Genomic DNA, 14,354 nt, shown 5'->3' with positions numbered 1-14,354 from the left:
GGGTCAAGATGCCCAGGAGTGAGAGTTTCTGGACTAGGATCTCCGGGATGATGTGGTTGAAGGCTGAGCTGAAATCGAGGAAGAGCATCCTCACGTAGCTTTCCCTTTGCTCCAGATGACTCAGTGCAGTGTGTAGCGCGATATTGATGGCATCCTCGGTGGAGCGGTTTGCCCTATAGGCAAACTGGTAAGGGTCCAGAGTGGGAGGGAGGCAGTCTCTGATGTGTTTTGAGACCAGTCTCTCGAAGCACTTCATGACCACCGGCGTAAGTGCAACAGGCCTGTAGTCATTTGCACTCTCCACTACTGACTGCTTGGGGACTGGGATGATGGTGGAGGATTTAAGGCAGAGTGGGATGATGGCCTGCGACAGGGACAGGTTGAATATATTGGTGAAAACACCAGCCACTGGTTTACCCTGGTGGACGAGAGGGTAGCCTCCCTCCGCCTTAGGGTGGGGGGACGGGTCCTGACTGTTGTTTGTGCTTATGCACCAAACAGCAGTTCAGAGTACCCACCCTTTTTGGAGTCCCTGGAGGAGGCACTGGAGAGTGCTCCTCCAGGAGACTCCCTCGTCCTGCTGGGGGACTTCAATGCTCACGTGGGCAATGACAGTGAGACCTGGAGGGGCGTGATTGGGAGGAACGGCCCCCCCGATCTGAATCAGAGTGGTGTTTAGTTATTGGACTTCTGTGCTAGTCACGGACTGTCCATAATGAACACCATGTTCAGGCATAAGGGTGTCCATATGTGCACTTGGCACCAGGACACCCTAGGCCGCAGCTCGATGATCGACTTTGTGGTTGTATCATCGGACTTGCAGCCGTATGTCCTGGACACTCGGGTGAAGAGAGGGGCGGAGCTGTCAACAGATCACCACCTGGTGGTGAATTGACTCCGCTGGTGGAGGAGGAAGCCGGTCAGACCTGGCAGGCCCAAACGTATTGTGAGGGTCTGTTGGGAACGGCTGGCGGAATCCCCTGTAAGGAGGAGTTTCCACTCCCACCTCCGGCAGAGCTTCAACCATGTCCCAGGGGAGGTGGGGGACATTGAGCCCGAATGGGCCATGTTCCGTGCCTCCATTGTTGAGGCGGCCGACCGGAGCTGTGGCCGTAAGGTGGTCGGTGCCTGTCGTGGCGGCAATCCCCAAACCCGCTGGTGGACACCAGTGGTGAGGGAAGCCGTCAAGCTGAAGAAGGAGTCCTATCTGGCCTTTTTGGCCAGTGGGACTCTGGAAGCAGCTGATGGGTACCGACAGGCCAAGCGGAACGCGGCCTCGGCGGTTGCTGAGGCAAAAACTCAGGCTCGGGAGGAGCTGGGGAGGCCATGGAGAATGATTTCCGGACGGCCTCGAGGAGTTTCTGGTCCGGGGGTGAACCAGGGGGAAAGCGCCTCTGGACTGGCAGATTGGGGTGGTGGTCCCCCTCTTTAAAAAGGGGGACCGGAGGGTGTGTTCCAACTATAGGGGGATCACACTCCTCAGCCTCCCTGGTAAGGTCTTTTCGGGGGTACTGGAGAGGAGGATCCGCCGGATAGTCGAATCTCGGATTCAGGAGGTGCAGTGTGGTTTTTGTCCTGGCTGTGGAACAGTGGACCAGCTCTATACCCTCGGCAGGATCCTGGAGGATACATGGGAGTTCGCCCAACCGGTCTACATGTGTTTTGTGGACTTGGAGAAGGCGTTTGACCGTGTCCCTCGGGGACTCTTGTGGGGGGTGCTCCGGGAGTATGGAGTGCCGGACTCCTTGATATGGGCTGTTCGGTCTCTGTATGACGGGTGTCAGAGTTTGGTCCGCATTGCCGGCAGGAAGTCGGACATGTTTCCTGTGAGGGTTGGACTCCATCAGGCCTGCCCTTTGTCACCGATTCTGTTCACAATTTTTATGGACAGAATTTCTAGGCGCAGCCAGGGCGTTGAGGGGGTCCGTTTTGGCGACCTCAGAATCGGGTCTCTGCTTTTTGCGGACGATGTGGTTCTGTTGGCGTTGTTGGGCCGTGACCTTCAGCTCTCATTGGAGCGGTTTGCAGCCGAGTGTGAAGCGGCTGGGATGAAAATCAGCACCTCCAAATCTGAGACCATGGTCCTCGGCCGGAAAAGGGTGGAATGCCCTCTCCGGGTCGGGAATGAGATCCTTCCCCAAGTGGAGGAGTTCAAGTATCTCGGGGTCTTGTTCACAAGTGAGGGACGAATGGAGCAGGAGATTGACAGTCGGATCAGTGCGGCGTCTGCAGTGATGCGGGCTCTGCACCGGCCTGTCGTGGTGAAGAAGGAGCTGAGCCAGAAGGGGAAGCTCTCGATTTACCGGTCAATCTATGTTCCTACCCTCACCTATGGTCACGAGCTGTGGGTAGTGACCGAAAGAATGAGATTGCGAATACAAGCGGCTGAAATGAGTTTCCTCCGCAGGGTGTCTGGGCTCTCCCTTAGAGATAGGGTGAGAAGCTCGGTCATCCAGGAGGGGCTCAGAGTAGAACCGCTGCTCCTCTGCATCGAGAGAAGTCAGATGAGGTGGCTTGGGCATCTGGTTAGGATGCCTCCTGGAAGCCTCCCTGGTGAGGTGTTCCGGGCCCGGCCCACTGGAAGGAGGCCCCGGGGAAGACCCAGGACACGTTGGAGAGACTATGTTTCTCGGCTAGCCTGGGAACGCCTCGGGGTCCCCCCAGAAGAGCTGAAGGAAGTGGCCGGGGACAGGGACGTCTGGGTTTCTCTGCTCAAGCTGCTGCTCCCGCGACCCGATCCCCGGACAAGTGGAAGATAATGGATGGATGGATATTAATCTACTAACTAATGCATCTGCTCAAAGCTCGGGATGCAGCCTACAGGTCAGGTGACAGGATGGCCTACAGCAGGGCCTGGACAGAACTGAGGAAGGGCATCCAACAGGCCAAACACAGGTACAGATAGCGCATTGAGGAGTACTTTGCCGACAACAACCCACGGGAAATGTGGAGAGGCATCATAACCAGAACGGACTGCAGGAACAGCAACCAAAAGATCAGCCACGACGCCACCCTGCCTGACACCCTAAACAGTTTCTTTACACGCTTCAACACACCTGGCAGCAGGTGCTACTCTGGACAGACATCAGTTTGCCTACAGGGAGAACCTATCCACAGAGGACGCAGTCTCACTAGCACTACACACGGCCCTGAGCATCCCAACACCGATGTCAGGATGTCATTTGTGGACTTCAGTTCAGCTTTCAATACTGTGATTCCGGACAAGCTGACGCTGAAACTTCACAACGTGTACTGTCTGGCCCCCTGTGCTTCTGGATCAGAGACTTTCTCACCAACAGGCCTCAAGTGGTGAGAATTGGGGACTGCACATCGTCCACACTGATTCTGAGCACAGGCACACCACAGGGATGTGTGCTCAGCCCGGCCCTTTTCACTCTGTTTACACACGACTGTTCTGCTATTCACTCAACAAACATGGCTGTTGCTATGGTTATGCATCATAACAAAAGAGCAAAATATACAAAAGTATTGGGAAAAATCAATCCAGCTGCGCAGCATCCAAGGCAGGAAGGAACAGTTGTCCAAAAAATGCAATTTCTTCCAAGAAAAAAAACGGAAAGGAAATTTAGAAAAAAGAAAAAATCTCAATGTGAGGTACAGAGCTACTCCAACGTGCTGCCACTGGACTATGTGGCCAATTCTTATAACAATATTTTTCCTATTCTAATTTTTATTTTAGTCTTTGTAACTGTAACTATGTATTGTGGTTGGGTGAACGAAAAAGGAGAAAAAAAAGAAATCTTCAATTTCTAGAATACTTTCCCCAGTGGTTAATTTGAGCCGGATCCTGCCGGAACAGGATCCGGCACCTCTTCATTTTGGCCACCCTGTGTTCCGGCACCTATTTGGGCAGATCCGGTACCTCTCACAAAAAAAAAAAAATGGTTAAAATGAAATAAAATATGCAGATATAAATTTACAGAACAAATCCCAAGAATTTCATGTTGTTTATTAAGATTAAGATTTGAAAGAATCGGAGATCTGTGTTGACGCACAGAAAAGCTGGGCCAACGAACAAAGTGCTTTCACTTTTGAAATTCGCCACATCATCGCCCAGCAAGCCAGACCCGTGACGCTGGATAGCAGTGTGGGCGCAATAGGATGGCGCAACAACCAATCAGAGCGATGAAGAAGGATTACGTAGTCAGTGCGACGGACCAACGGAGCAAGCTGGTAAATTAAACTTTTACCGTATCCGGTGGGCAAAACTCCGAAAACGTCCTTTTAAAAAAAACAAAAAACTTAAGAGCAGTTATTTGTTCGTCTCGCAAAGAAAACTGTATATCTAAATTTTCAAGAGTTGCTGCCAAAGCCAAATCGAAAGACTGTTTGCTGGGCACAGCCACTGTTTACCTCTCTCTGGAACTACACACTGAAACGTAGCACCTCTGGTAGCCCGGCCTCCGACCCCGCTCCTCACGATTTGATTGGCCTGATTAAGTTTCGATTTGCAGCCTCGCAAAACGACCACAAGTGACTAGACTAGGCCCGAGCAAATTCAATTTGCGGTCGCTAGTTCTCAAATGAACTTGATTTGCACTCCCAACCGTAGCTCTTTGCTGACATCCACTATGTCATCTTTACTCTTCTTAAATCTTGTTGGACCCCCCCTGGCTAAATTCAATCCAGTCCCGTACGTGAGGTCCTGGGTGGCCAAAGGACACAGAACTGCCACAGACACACGCAGTAGGCTAAAAGCAGAAAACAAGAGGTAGAGGACAATCCGGACATGCTCGTGATGTGGGGTGTTTTAAACAACTAAATATGGTGAGCAAACATACTGTCTATTAATAGGCCGCCGTGCCAATCTTTGAATAATAAATATTTTTTTTACACGTTAGACCTGTTGAGAAATTAATTGCTGTGGTGATGTGGGCATTTGCCTATGTTTTGCGTACTAGCCTAAAATAATTATAAATTATCGTCATAACATTTATACCATGGATATTATTTGAAATTGAGGCTTGTAAGTCCCACAGCGTTTCAAGTGGACATTTTCATGTTGTTTTCAGCACCTTTTCTGTATACGTTCCGGGACCTGTACGCGTCTCGTCATCCCTGAGCTGTCATATGTACTTTGCATTCCGGCACCTTATGATTTACAAATTAAGCACTGACTTTCCCCCAATATGTCCTCCAGTTATTATGAATCATGTGTCATTTGTTGATTCCCTTAAATATGGCCCATAGTGGTGCCCTATGCACTACTGCCCCCTACAGGGGATTGAAGGGAAATATTGTTTCCACATATAAGTAAACATCTATGGGGTGAGAGGGCTATACAAAGTACTATCAACAGAAATATGTGGGATGAGTGTTATATGGGGAGGTTGAGAGTTGTGGAATTAAAGAACAGATACTTGCAGAATGCACTGATTGTAGGATGGTGCGCTTTGAATTGTCACTCTTCAAATATTGAACTAATGCAATCTGCTTTTTTTCCTTCATTATCATGCAGCAGAAGAAATGAAGACGGACACTGAAATCAAGTCAAAGGTAAGTTTAACTTATGTAGTGATTCATTCATATAATTTTAGTTCACAGTGCTTTTCAGGCTTTTATTTATTTATTTGATCTAATCTTTTGTAGGTGAACCTAATATGAAAATTCTTTAAAAAAAAATTGTTTCTAGACACAACTGAATAAATTGATTTTATGTTGCAGTTTAGATGTTTTACACCAAGTCTTATTTATTTATTTATTTTTTCAATGGGTTGAAAATGTGTCTTAAAAACATATTTAAGGTCCATAGACATCTTGGCTAAAATTGGGATAAATTTGGTTCAGAGGTGAAAGCTTAGTAGACGTATAAGTCTATTTTAATGCTTTCATCAAACATTTACATTTTGCCCAGATTTCAAAATTATTGGCGATGTAAATAGAACTTTCTTACTTCATCTACAAGCACTCCTCACAATTTACTGAACTAAACAGCCACACATCTGTTACATCAATTCCAAAAAAGTTGTTTCAGAAAGTCAATTAAAATAAACAAAAACTTGAAGGACTGAACTTCGATATTGCCTGCTTGTCTAATAATTGTTTTATTTTGTTGACGTAATTATCCCTGAAATTCATTCTTCATAAGTAAAGTTAAATGTGTACATTTCTTCCTGTGATCCATTACAGGAACATGATGGTGCTGAACGCTCAGAGAAGAATGACGACAACACACCAGGACAGTCTGAAATCAAATCTGTTCCACATGAAACAAAGGAGAAAGGTAGCATTTCCAGAAAGATTTTAATTGTACAAAGAAAATCTTGGTACAAGATCAGACTGCCAGTGTTATACATTCCACATTCTGGTGCTGGGAAATAACACTTCAATTCAAAGTCAAAAATACTTTATTTATCCCCGAGGGAAATTAAATGTTGATGTAACTCAATTAAATCAAGGAGTTACATCACGTTACATTAAGTTACATTAAGCATTAAGTGGTGAAGATAGTATCTCCAGTACAGGACATTTTTAAGGTTTGAGTTGTTTCAGACGGTTAGAAATGAGCTCTTTTGAAGGTCCTATTCTGATTAGCTGTTTAGCTCTGTTCCCCTGTTAGATTTCCTCCCTGCTTTTCCAAACTGAGAGGGTACCAATTGCCATCTAATTTTAAAAAAAAGAAAGAAAGAAAGAATAAAGAATATCCCTTTGATATGAAACATAGTTGTGTTTAAAAGTTCTTTTGTTGTTGTTGTTCACTGTTGGTCTTTTAGGTCGAGTTTAGCATATTTTAGTATAGGTGTGTCAACAGTTTTTACTATTACTGTCTAAGGTGCCGTTTACACATACCCGGGTATTTTGAAAAACGAAGACCTTTCCCTTCGTTTGTGCCTTTCGTTTATACACAAACGGAGTTTTTTCCTCCGAAAACGAAGCTAAAAAAAAACTCCGGCAAAAGTGGAGATTTTTTAAAAACTCCGTTTAGCGTTTGTGTATAAACTGATTGAAAGAGACAAAAACTGAGTTTTCAGAATGGAATGCGGAGTTGTCGTCATAGTACAGAGCCCCACCCCTATCCGTCATGTTGGCAGAATGCTAGCGTGAGAACGCCTTTCTCTCCGTCCATTGTTTATCTAGCAAGCATGGAGGTACTAGCAGCATTTCTGTTGTTGAGAGCTATACTCGCTTGTGTGATTTTGAAAATTACAGTCATACAATGTATTGAACAACAAAGACATTTTTCACGGCTTTAGCAGTTTTATAGTCCAGCGCAACATGTAAAAGTAGCTCAGTCTCGCTATCAGTCCACACACATGAGCCTGGCGCAATATTTTCTTCTTGAAAAGGATCCGGAAGTTCTTCCTGTCAGCGGTTCTCTATTAGGCTTCTGATTGGCTTGTGTGGAATTCTCATTGTTCTAACACTGCCAATGTCAGGCTTGGCGTAATTTAACAGCTCCTGATAGCGTATTTCTCCGGATCAATGTAGACGTGGTTTTTTTTAAAAACGGCTGTGTGCACCTAGTTTTTTTTGCAAACGAAGGTTAGAAAATATGCGTTTTTCAAAATACCCGGGTATGTGTAAACGGCGCTTAATTCCACATCACACTGATCTGTCCTGGTAATCTGGTAAATCATTTCTTTTCTGCAGGTACTTTCAACATGGATATAAGTGGAAAGGAAATAAAGGTCAGTCACTTAATTATTTCACATGATCTTTTGGATAATCTATCATTTATTATTTAGAAAACAGTAAAATATAAATTATTGATTTATTATTTTCAGACACAGGACATTTCTGAAGAAAACAGAAAGAAACGGCAAAAAGAAACTGAAATGCTGCTCAGCAGACTTCACCTTCACCTTCACCAACACAAGATGTCACCAGCAGACTTTCTTAAAATAGGTCCATCTGTGAAACAGAGCAGTGACATGTCTGAGAGAGATTTTGCTCATATTTTTCTTCAGAGATTAATGATGTTAGATTATAGAGCCAGACATTTTCCCACAAGGCAAGACAGTCCTGTTGTAAACCATGCACAGTCTGTCCCAGATGACAATAACTTTGATGCTTTTTTTAGCACCAGAGTAGAGGTTGATCAGTCAAAACAGGCTCACATGCACCCTATGGATGTTCAAATGGCAGTATTTCACTGCTCAAACAGCTTCCTGAAGCAAAACATGATCACAAAGGTGTCACAGTGCCAGTATGCCTTACCTTTACTTGTTCCTGACCCCATCACAATGGACATTGAGTGTCCTCTGTGGACGTTCAGGCAAATAACAAAAACATGGAAAATAACTCAAGATGACCCAAACACTGTCACCATGAAGAGCATGCCGATCTGCAAAGCTGAGACACCCCTGGTGTCATTTTTCCGCCTGGGTTCACTGTCTCAGTCTAAATCTCAGCTCATGAACACTTTGATCAACAACCGCCACAGCGCCTTCTTCCACAGAAACTGTCCAGGTAGCACCAAGTCTCGTCATTTGATGGATGGTGTGGCACAGATAGCCTGGTACTGCCCTGCTGGAACACCCAATGAGTCATTCAATGACTGCATTGCCTTCTGTAATCTTCACGGAGATTCTCTATCAATTGAAAAGCAGCGTGAAATACTGACAGAAAAATCTTCTGTAATTGTTGTTCTGGTACCAACTCTGGAAAAAAGCCATGGAAGTAGTGCAGTCATATCAACGCTTTTAGAGTCCACAACACCCCTGATTTGTCTCATCACTGATGATTATTGTGAAGCTGTTCAGTTGTATAAAGGAAAATACAAACTGGGCCTGAAAGACAGAAGCCAGTCAGATGTTTCTGAAGAGCTGAAAGGCATAATAAGAAACATTTTGTCTGCACCTCATAAATCCTTCCAGCTTGAATCTATGGCCGAGGTTTCTGGAATCAGAGTGGATGAAAATGGCACAGACTGCCAGAAAGGGAAATCTGCTGCAATGAAAATAGTAAAACTGATTCAGGGGAAGGATGTTTCCAAGATCAAAGATAAATTTCTTCCTTGTCAAGGCCAACTTTGGCATGAGTGGTGCAGAATAAACAAAGAACTGTATCACCTGAAAGGTCACATTGAGAAGGAAAAAGGTCGGAAAGAAAAGCAACTTGTGCACATTCGACAGAAACAATGTGCTGTTTCCAACAGTAAACTGATTAAGTCATTCACTGAAAGCCTCGTGGGTTTGCCACCAACAGACAAAGAATACTTTCTTAAGTGGACTCAGATCCTAATAGATGGCCTCTCCACAGATGATCTTTCTTCAATTCTCCAAAACTATGACGAAACGTGGTCTGAGGTTTTGACTTTGAAGAAGAAACATGACAAATCTGCTCTGCTAAAGGACAAACAAACTGAGCTTGAACAGTTATCAAAAAAGCTGCAGTCAGCAACACTTGGCTTGGAGCACATCTTTAGAGAAATGGGACAGATCTACGAAGCCCATAAATCTCAGAAGGAACAAACGCACAGAAAACAGGCTGACTGGGTTAAATACCCTGAGCTGGCTGCAGATCTGATGATATCAGGACACCCGATGGAGCTGATGGATGGCGATGCTGGTCAGGTACCTTTGATGTGGATCTCTAGTCTTTTACAAGAAGTCATCAAGAAACTGGGTGACAAGAAAGTGTTTGTGTTGTCAGTTTTGGGTGTACAAAGCAGTGGAAAATCAACCATGCTGAATGCCATGTTTGGATTGCAGTTTGCAGTGAGTGCTGGCAGGTGCACCAAAGGTGCCTACATGCAGCTGGTCAAACTGTCAGAGGAACTCAAAGGTTTCCACTTTGACTATGTCCTAGTAGTTGACACTGAAGGACTGCGTGCTCTTGAGTTGGAAGGTAACGCCGCTCTTCACCATGACAACGAGCTGGCAACTTTTGTTGTTGGCTTGGGAAACATGACATTGATCAACATCTTTGGTGAGAATCCAGCTGACATGCAAGATGTCCTGCAGATTGTTGTTCAGGCTTTCATGAGGATGAAGAAAGTTAAGCTTTCTCCAAGTTGTGTGTTTGTTCACCAGAATGTTACAGATATCGCAGCTGCAGAGAAAAACATGGATGGAAAGAGACGGTTGCAAGAAAAACTGGACAAAATGGCTCAACTAGCTGCCAAAGAGGAGGTGTGTGATGTTGAGTGCTTCAGTGATGTCATTGCTTTTGATGTGCAAGAAGATGTGAAATACTTTGCCCAGTTATGGGAGGGAAGTCCACCGATGGCACCTCCAAATCCTGATTACAGTGAAAGTGTCCAAGAACTGAAGAAAACCATCCTATCTAAGGCCTCAAAGTCTGCTGGGATCACTTTGTCCCATTTAAACAGCAAAATTCAGGACCTGTGGAAGGCATTGATGAATGAACACTTTGTTTTCAGCTTCAAAAACACACAAGAAATTGCAGTGTACAGAAAACTTGAGGTCCAGTATGGGAACTGGACCTGGGACCTGAGGAAAGAGATGCTGACCATTGAAAACCAGCTTTATCCCAGAATTGAAAAGGGACAACTTGACATGGTTGAGCTCAGTTATCTTTCCAAAGAAATGAGCAAAACATATGAGGAAATTCAGAAAAATATGACGGCTTACTTTGAGGATGACAAAGACAAAGAAATCCTGGTTCAGTGGCGGGGCCGATTTGAGAACAAAATCAAGGAGTTTCACGAGGAGCATATTAGAGGAGTGAAAAGAAAACTGGATGAAGTTATTCAGCAGAAGAATGCTCGTAAAAAGATGGACAATAAGAAGGTGGAGTTTGAGACCGAGCTGCTGCAAAAGAGCAAAGAACTTGCACACGAGTTAAAAGACAAAGTACAAGATGAAGAAGAACTCAAAGCACAGTTTGACTCTGTTTGGAGTCACTGGGTTACTGAATTAACCTCAGATACGAAACCCATTGAGGACATCAACGTGGAAGAAGATCAGTCAGTTGTCCTTCAAGACCTTGGGACTGAATGGTCTCTCATCAATGAGTCAAAAAGAACTGAGAAATACAAAAAGCTGTCAGAAGCTGGGAATTACTTCAGTTACATAACCCAAAGGAAACACCATGCAGTGGCTGCTGTGTTGAATTATGTTGAAGAAAAAACACAGTTTAAAGTGAGTCCACTAACACATGAAGAACAGGAACAGATCAGATCCTTCATAAATGATGTAGAACAGCAATCTCTTGAGACCATTCAGAGCAAACCTGTTGCAACAAGAGGCTACAGATCAACTTATCTGCAAGAAGTGGCCAAACATGTTCAAAAGAAAGTGACAGAATTTGAATCAGCCAAGAAATTCACATTTAAGAAAGAGTTTACAGTTGATCTCTCACTGTATGTTTTCGACAGGACAGCAAGTTGGCTTCTACAGTCTCACAACACATACAAACGCAACAATGATGCTCTCGCATATTTGGACAGCAAGAAAAAGGAGTATTACAACATTTTCAGAAGCTATTGCAAAGGTAACTCATCTGCTGTGGTGTTTGGAGAAGTGATCTGTGAAAAACTGAAGGTTTCTGTCCACGAGGCTGTCTGCAACATGACTGCTGTTGATCTCGCAGGAGAAATGAGGAGCAATTACCCAGCATTCAGTGGGAACAGGTTGAACCTGGAGAAACACGTGTTGACGTCTCTAGCAGAGAAAGAGGAGTTCAGTAGATTCATCACCTACATTCGAAATCCAAGAAGGCAAGTAGAGGCTTTTATAAAAGAAGAAGTAAAAAAATACATGTTCACAGATCACAAAGACAAAGGACTGAAGATACTCAAGAAAAACACAGACGACATCAGCAAGCTCGCCAGTCAAGCTTTATATGAAGCAACGGAGAAAGTCAAAAAGAAGTCAGGAGATGTAGACATGTGGATGAAGGAATTTTCTGCTTTACTGAACAAGCTGGCATTTGATACCATTTGTTGTAAAAACTTCAGAGACATCAACAATTTTGATTTTCTTAAAGACGAGATAGAGAAAGGCTTGGTATCCATTATTGAGGGGATAGGCATAGATATGGTTCAGGAGTGCAGGCAGAAGCCCGACCAAATTCTCATTGATCAGCTGTGTAACTGCTGCTGGGAACGATGTCCATTCTGTGCAGCCGTTTGCATCAACAACCTTAAGGATCACAGTCCTGAAAAACACAATGTTCCTTTTCATCGACCCTCTGGAGTTGAAGGATGGCACACAAGAGGCACAGTGGATCTGGTCATTGATTTCTGCACCACATTAGTAGGAAGTGACAGACGTTTCTACCCCAATCATCACTCAAAGAAGACTGTCCCTTACAAACAGTATCCAACTGCTGGGGAGAGGTATGCATCATGGAGGATTACAGCGGATGCATCTAAGCTGGCATACTGGAAATGGTTTGTCTGTCACTTTCAAAAAGAACTGGAAGACCACTATGACTTGAAATTCCAGGGCAGAGGAGAAATTCCCAGTGAATGGAGAAACTACACTAAAAAAGAGGCTATTGAAAGTCTGGATGAAATGTGCAGATTGTGATAAAACTGCAGAAAATTGCAGCTCTTTCTGCTTCGATTAAGCAGATGGAAATATTCAGGGTGAAGCCTTGAATAAACCACATTATCTGCTCTAGTTTAATTCAGTTCTAAACAGAGTTAGTTATGCTAGATTGTGATGTGTAAGCATCTGTGGATATTGAATATGACAGATCCATGCTTTATGCAAGTTCAGACTGTGTGCAGAGTTCATTTTGCTTTCTAGAATTCATTCATCTCTCTCTTAAGAGAATAAGATGTCATAGTTCATACAAAGATTTTCACTTTCTTTGTTTCAAACATTATGAAAAATCATCACGAGGGAATTTAAAGAAGAAATGAAAAGAGAATTTCTGAGTTCATCACATGGACTGATTCTGATGAAACCAGGCTGTTGGCTGTGACTGGACTCTTGTTTTTTACTATTACTGTATATTTTTTTTATTGTTTAATTTTTTTATTAAATCTTTCTAATCTCATCAAGCATGTCATCAAAGTTGGAGGTTTATTCTAAGTTTGAAAATAGAATAGAATTCAAGAAGCAGAATGTCATCCCTCCAGGTTGAAATGGAAAGAATGCAGGATGTCATGTTGGGAGTTGGTGTCTCAAGTGTTTGATTTACTTCATTTGAAAGAGGACATGTTAACTACAGTTTGTTGGAGTTTTTCCATTTTGTTTCTTATAGTATTGGTCTCATTACAGAGTTTAATAGAACATGCATATCTGAATTGTGGCATTTTTGTGAGCTTTCATGTAAGAAAGTATTTGGCCCCACAGCAGCAAACTTCTTATTTCAACGTTTCTTTTTCTTTTTTTGTGAATCTTTTGTTTTGATCAAGTTTTGTTCACTGAATGTTTAGTTTTTTGTTCAGTTGATGAATGGCTTTTTTTCATGTTATATTCAGCAGTTATGTACTTGATATCCTTTTAAATGATATATCGCCCATGTTATATTCAGCATATTTTGACTTAATAAAGTTAAATCCAAAGAAATCTCTTTCTGAAAAGATTCTTTCTTTTTAATGTAATGAATAGATTCTGTGTCACATAATGGAGAAGCCAAGACAAATCTTAAAAAATCCTCATAATAAAACCTGCCTGGTAAGCAATTTATAGTTTCAACCTGTTTTTAAATGAAAGCTGTTAAATATGTTGGTGCACAGAGAAAGGCTCTGTCTTATGTCTCAGTATGTTGTGCTGTGTGCTTAAGGCATATGCAGCTGTTTTCAGCTGCAGCTGATGGCTTCACCATAGATTACACGCTGTACACTGTTATTGGTAAAGTTTCATAGAATTAATGCTTCCCAAAAATGTGCAGTTGTAAGCAGGGCTGCTGACAGGTTTGGCTGGGCCCGGGACAAAATTCTCTGAATGGGCCCCCCCCCGTAACGAAAGTTACAGGCTACCCCAAAACGTCACGTTTATAACCCATTCGTTACATTCAACTCTATCTAAATTTCAATTTCACAGGTTGCCATGTCTATACTGGCTTATTTTAAACAAAATAAGGTTAAACCAGAGCCACATTACACTGGCTGTCATTCAGCTGACCGGGGATGATTCTCAAATCAATTCAGCCTGATTGGCGTGCGTCCCTGAAACATTTGGACATATTTGCGGAATAATGCTCTTTTTTTTTTTTACTTTTTTTTTTGCCCCCCCATTCCTGGGCCCGGGACAAAATATCCGTTTGTCCCCCCCTATCGGCGGGCCTGGTTGTAAGTTGAGGAACAGGTTATTGTTCACAAACATGATCTCCTGTAAAAGAAAATGGTTAAATTGCCATTTGCCCATTGGATGTGAGGATGTTGACGGCTTTTAACATCAGCAACAGTTTGAGAAGCATTTAAATATTCCCACTGAATATTCAAAATTTAAACATTTAATCTTGACTTTGAA

At 43.4% G+C, this 14,354-nt stretch overlaps 1 protein-coding gene across 4 annotated transcripts in view; it reads left to right on the top strand.

The window, feature by feature from the left end:
- The window catches only part of LOC142371821 (interferon-induced very large GTPase 1-like), a 178,744-nt gene extending 165,312 nt beyond the window's left edge, over positions 1–13,432 (top strand). For 2 of the 4 annotated variants that reach the window (XM_075454569.1, XM_075454568.1), the window contains 4 exons: positions 5,480–5,517; positions 6,151–6,244; positions 7,612–7,649; positions 7,746–13,432. In XM_075454569.1, coding sequence (XP_075310684.1) covers positions 5,480–5,517; positions 6,151–6,244; positions 7,612–7,649; positions 7,746–12,458 — 4,883 coding nt within the window. In that variant the 3' untranslated portion in view covers positions 12,459–13,432. The remainder of the gene's footprint in view (positions 1–5,479; positions 5,518–6,150; positions 6,245–7,611; positions 7,650–7,745) is intronic. The other 2 variants (XM_075454567.1, XM_075454570.1) reach the window with 1 other exon arrangement.
- The last annotated feature ends 922 nt before the right edge of the window (positions 13,433–14,354 follow it).

Source organism: Odontesthes bonariensis, chromosome 21 (assembly GCF_027942865.1).
Source record: "Odontesthes bonariensis isolate fOdoBon6 chromosome 21, fOdoBon6.hap1, whole genome shotgun sequence".
NCBI lineage: Eukaryota > Metazoa > Chordata > Actinopteri > Atheriniformes > Atherinopsidae > Odontesthes > Odontesthes bonariensis.
The sequence above is the reverse complement of the archived record's forward strand: the minus strand, read 5'-3'. Positions and strand labels throughout refer to the sequence as shown.